This window comes from Myotis brandtii, unplaced genomic scaffold (assembly GCF_000412655.1).
Source record: "Myotis brandtii unplaced genomic scaffold, ASM41265v1 scaffold1763, whole genome shotgun sequence".
Classification (NCBI taxonomy): Eukaryota; Metazoa; Chordata; class Mammalia; order Chiroptera; family Vespertilionidae; genus Myotis; species Myotis brandtii.
Window position 1 is genome coordinate 398,721 of NW_005356530.1, and position 519 is coordinate 399,239.

A 519-nucleotide genomic window follows, 5' to 3' on the forward strand; every position below is an offset into this window, starting at 1 on the left:
TCCAGCAGCACGCGCTGCACGGTGACCTGGCTGTACACGCGGGCGCCCTCCTCGGGGCTCACCGCGCGGAACTCCTCTTTCTGCAGCGAGAAGATCTGCGCGCCGGTCAGCACTCCCAGCGCGTCCACGGTCCTGAGCAAGGGCAGCGAGGCGCGGTCAGCCTGCCGGCCAATCAGAACGCCAGCCTCCCAAGCCCCACCAATCACGTCATGCCGGGCCAGCCGTTTGTCCAATCAGGAGCATTCTAGCTGGTGCTCCTGAATCCCCACCCACCAATCACAGCGTGCCACAGGTGGGCGGGGCATCCTACTTTTGAGGGAGGCGGGACTTCCCTAGAGGCTCCAATTGGAGCGTGGGAAACCATGCCAATCACAACCTGCCATTCCCTGTGGCAACCAGACACCCTCGCTTTGGGCCAATCGCGGTCCCCCGCGGTCCGCCACGCTGCCCTCTGGGCCAATGAGAACACCTCGCCTCCAGCGCCCGAATCTCAGGCCTCCGGAGCCGGCACCCGCTCGC

The 519-nt window shown here is 65.9% G+C and overlaps 1 protein-coding gene across 1 annotated transcript in view; it reads left to right on the plus strand.

The window, feature by feature from the left end:
• The window catches only part of LOC106725610, a 1,066-nt gene extending 576 nt beyond the window's left edge, over positions 1-490 (plus strand). Inside the window, exon 2 of the mRNA XM_014537326.1 lies at positions 2-490. Within this exon, the coding sequence (XP_014392812.1) occupies positions 2-261 (260 nt within the window). The 3' untranslated portion in view covers positions 262-490. The remainder of the gene's footprint in view (position 1) is intronic.
• Positions 491-519: the final 29 nt, after the last annotated feature.